Source organism: Trypanosoma theileri, assembly GCF_002087225.1.
Source record: "Trypanosoma theileri isolate Edinburgh chromosome Unknown TM35_Tth_18_V1, whole genome shotgun sequence".
Classification (NCBI taxonomy): Eukaryota; Euglenozoa; class Kinetoplastea; order Trypanosomatida; family Trypanosomatidae; genus Trypanosoma; species Trypanosoma theileri.
The window spans coordinates 349,394-353,696 of NW_021639860.1; the positions used below are offsets into that span (position 1 = coordinate 349,394).

The following is a 4,303-nucleotide window of genomic DNA, read 5'->3' on the forward strand; positions in this document are numbered from 1 at the left end:
CCCCATCTATATTCTCTTTTTTTTCCTTCTTTTTCACAAAAAATCTAATAATAACACAAGTTTTTTTTCTTTATATATATATATATATATATATATTATTCTGTTTGTATCTATCACATTCTATTTATCTAACATTTACTGTTTCTTTTCTTTTTTTTTTTCATTTTCAATTTAAATTGAATTCATATCATCTACTTCTCCGTGATAATGATGTTCCTACACCCCCTTTAGAGGAATAGACATCCCATTTCACATCGTACAAAAATACACCTCCATAAGTTTTTTTCTGTCTTTAAAGAAAAACAAAATAAACAAAAACAAACAACAACTGTAGAGTGAAAAGTAAGTAAAAATAAACAAAAATAAAAAAATATATTACAAATAAGAACATGTGAAAAACCTTTCTTTTCTTTTTCTTTCTTCACAAAGAAGAAGTGAATTATTCTGTCTACTTGAACAAACAAAAAAAAAAAAATTCTATCTCTCTACTCTCAGAAAATAGGTACAGTGAAAATTAAGTATTGCAGAGCATTCGATGTATTCTCTTTTATCTTTTTTTTTTCTTTTCTGTTTATACGATTATACACGTATATATATATATATATAGTGTAAAGTAAGTGGGAAATTATAAGTATACTCTTCACTAGACAAGTGTAGGAAGAGCAACACTGAAGGTAATTAGGTAAGAAAGAAACAGAATCGTCTCATGGACCTCTGTGTGCATTGAACACAGTCATTACCTCCTCAACCATACCTCGATCGCAAACCCAAAATGAATAATAATAATAATAATAATAATAATAATAATAATAATAATAATAATAATAAGAGAAAAAAGAAAACCACAACATATTCCAAAAATACCAATAAATACTCAAAAAACTGTAACACATGCATACATGAAAAAGAAACAAAAAAAAAATTTTTGTATGCATAGAAGGATACCCATAGCATTCACACCCACATTATTATTATTATTTCTTCCCCGTAGGAGGCAATCCATACCGCGAAGGTACCGATTGGGGTTTACACCGTAAGAAATCATTCACTATTGGTGTTGGACTTACTACCCGTTCTTCTCGTTGTCCCTTCAGTTTATTGGGTGTTCGCTTCACCACAACAGGACTTGTACTCTTCTTTGCACTTTGTGTTTTTGTTCGCACAGGCGTTCCACTCGTAATACTCCGCGGCATGGGAGAGAGTGAAGATGCGGCTAAACGGTGTTGACTGTTCACATTTGTCATTAATGGGGTTCGCTGCGGTGTGGTGAAGCCAACATTTTGTTTAGATGAAGAAGAAGAAGTTGGGGGCGGAGAGCGACTGCTGCTACTGCCGCCGCGTGTGAAAGTCGCCCGGGCGGTGGGAGCCGTTCGCATCTTTTCTTCATGGAATTGTCGAACAACATCGGCAATATCAATACCATAGACTACTAACCGTCTACTGCTGCTGTTATTATTATTATTATTATTATTATTATTATTATTATTATTATTATTATTATTATTATGGTGGAATCCATATGTATCACTATTTTCAATTGTAACAGTTTCATTCCATTGACGTAAAAGTTCTTCCATTTGTTCATGTATTTTTGGTAATTCCCGTGAAAACTGTCGACGTGCATTCTCCTCAAAGAGAAGTTGTTTGGCCATGTTAATCTTTTTACTTAACAGTCGTTCACGGCTTCCTTCTTGAATAGCACGTTGTTGTTCAAATATCTCTGATCTTCTTCTTAGTAATGGTTCCACCTCACTGAGAATCTGCATACGATGACGGAGCATCTCCAATTCGGCTTTGGCCCGATTGACTACAGTTTGAACCTCCGCAATTCGTTCTCGCAGGACATCATTATCTGTACGGGGTGTAAATCCATTTAAGAATTGTTCCCATGCGCCCGTTTCTTCTTCTTCTTCATTCTTCTTCTTTCCTTCAGTGGTGATTCGGTTTGCGAGAAGAGTAGATGATGATGATGTTGATGTTGTTGATATCGTGTGAGAGATGTTTACATGAGCACTTTCTTGTAACCATCGTGAATAATCAGGTGCCACATAATAAGCCGCATCTCGGGTCTTTTCATAATAACAACGATACATTTCTGTTAATTCCCGTGTGATATCTTGACCAATCTCTACATGACGCTGAAGTAAAAATCGTTGCAGTTTCTCTCGAACAGAAATAATATAAGCAAGAATAGGCGCAAAGGATCGAACCGTAAAGAGTCTTACAAGAGGTGCTGGTAATGGAGTTGGCATACTACTATTCGTATTATTATTATTATTACTACCACAACTACAACCCGCATTATTATTATTATTATTATTATTATTATTATTATTGGCATGTCCTTCTATAGGAAAGATAAGTGAATTTGTTGATCGGTGAGACTTTGAACTGCACGTGGCTCGTCTAGAATTAACATTACTGTGAGAACTGCCGCCACTTTGAGAGAACACCTCAGCAGCAGCAGCAGCAGCAGTCAAACTTCCCTCCACTCCCGCCGTATCTACAGAGAGTTCATACTCTTGACGTAATAATGTTAGTCGATGCATGAAATGTGAACGTGAAAGTATTTCTTCTTTTTCTTCAGAATTACTGTTATCATCCATCCTTTCTTGTTGTTCTTCTTCTTTTTCTCTTTCTGTTTCTTCCGAGGTCTTCTCTTTACTGGTTTGTTCAAAAAGAGTCCAAAGTTCCTCCATCGATTGCAATTCCGCATCCGCCTGAGACTCCATTCGTGAGTTCTGGGCAATAATATCAGCGTAGATATTTTGAGTCTCGGCGTCTATACGGGCAAGTGATAAATCCTGCCGTCTTCCAAATCGAGTGACATCTCCCAAATCCACTTCAAAGATAGTCTTTCGTCCTTCAACTTCTTCCGGCTGAGGCATGAGAAGAGAGAAATCGCCTTGATGGCTACTACGCAGGGTAATTACATCATTCTCCAGACGGAGTTGTTCTGGAATAGAATCAGAGAGAAGATCCAGTTCATCCTTTGTATTGGAAATACATGTATGGCAAGTAACTGTTGTTGTGCGAGCAGAGGAAGGTCCCGGTGTTGGACACACTGCAGTTCCATTACATGTGCTGCTGGATGCCGATAAAGAAGAAGAAGAGACATGCGGCACTGACAATATTTGTAGTGGTGGTTGTTGTTTCTGTTCATTATTGTGATCATGCAATGGTGGTTTATGAAATTCTCCAGAGAGAAGTTTTTCTGCATATCGACTCCGTAGAAGTGTTTGTTGTTCAGGGGGAAGTTGTAATAATGCACGTTGTTTATATAAAAGAGAAAGTTGTTCTAATCTCGCATCTGCAAGGGCATTCATGCGTTGTAGTTCACTTTCCAAATTACGTCGAACTTCTTGATGGGTCATATTTCGTGCCAATTGCCACATCGCCGCCCAGGCTCGATCTTGTGGTGTCATTATATCTTGTGCGGCCGATAAGGATGGACTTCTGCTACTCGGCTCTTGTGTTCCTTTTTCTTTTTCTTTCTCTTGTTGTTGTTGTTGGGAATCGCAGGCCTCACGTATGTGTACAACGAGAGAATTGCGCTCTTCGCCTCTTCCTGCCAGTGCCGTTGCGACAGTGACAAAGGATGGTAACACCATAGACCCTGTGAGTTCACTGCTGCAGCCATCAGAGCCAATAGTAGTATTAGTAGTAGTAGTATTAGTAGTAGTAGTTGTTGTTGTTATTCCTTCTTGTTGTTGGGCAGGCACTGTGTCTATCCACTCAGCTTCCCATCCATTCATATTCATAGTATTCATAGTGTTCATATTAATAGTGTTAGTAGTAGTAGTGGAGTGGTATGTGTTTTCTGAGGTTTGCTCCATTATGGCCTCCACCAACTGTGCGAAGGCTTTTGCCTGCGGGGGTTCCTTCAGCCGCAGAGATGTGAAGAACATTTCACGAAAGAGTCGATCATTCTCAGCGGCCAGAGACATTTCCTCCGCCTCCTGCAATCGCACGTAATCCATTAGAAATGGCCAGAGACGTCCTTCTACAAATCCGGCCCATTTACATTCACGATCTACAGATGAAAGTCCAACACGTGTCCAGGCGGCCATCACTCGTTCCTCTGCGTGTGTAAAGGCATTTAATAACTCCGCCGTCACACTGTTGTTACTATTCACATGGGCGTTATTGGAGTTATGTGGATGATTGGCGCTACTCACACAACTGCTGCCGCGAGGGGCACTGCGGCATGTGTGAAGAGAGAGAAATGATCCACACGTATCCCGCGGTAACATTTTCTCACTCCACTGTAATGAAATACCTTTCTCTCTTTCTTTCTCTCTCT

The 4,303-nt window shown here is 39.0% G+C and overlaps 1 protein-coding gene across 1 annotated transcript; it reads right to left on the reverse strand.

Annotated features, from left to right (window-relative positions):
• Window positions 1-974: 974 nt before the first annotated feature.
• TM35_000182190 (uncharacterized protein) lies at window positions 975-4,253 on the reverse strand (the record flags this gene model as incomplete). Its single annotated transcript, XM_029026532.1, has 1 exon — window positions 975-4,253. One exon carries the CDS (start codon window positions 4,251-4,253, stop codon window positions 975-977), a length of 3,279 nt encoding a protein of 1,092 aa, XP_028882228.1.
• Window positions 4,254-4,303: the final 50 nt, after the last annotated feature.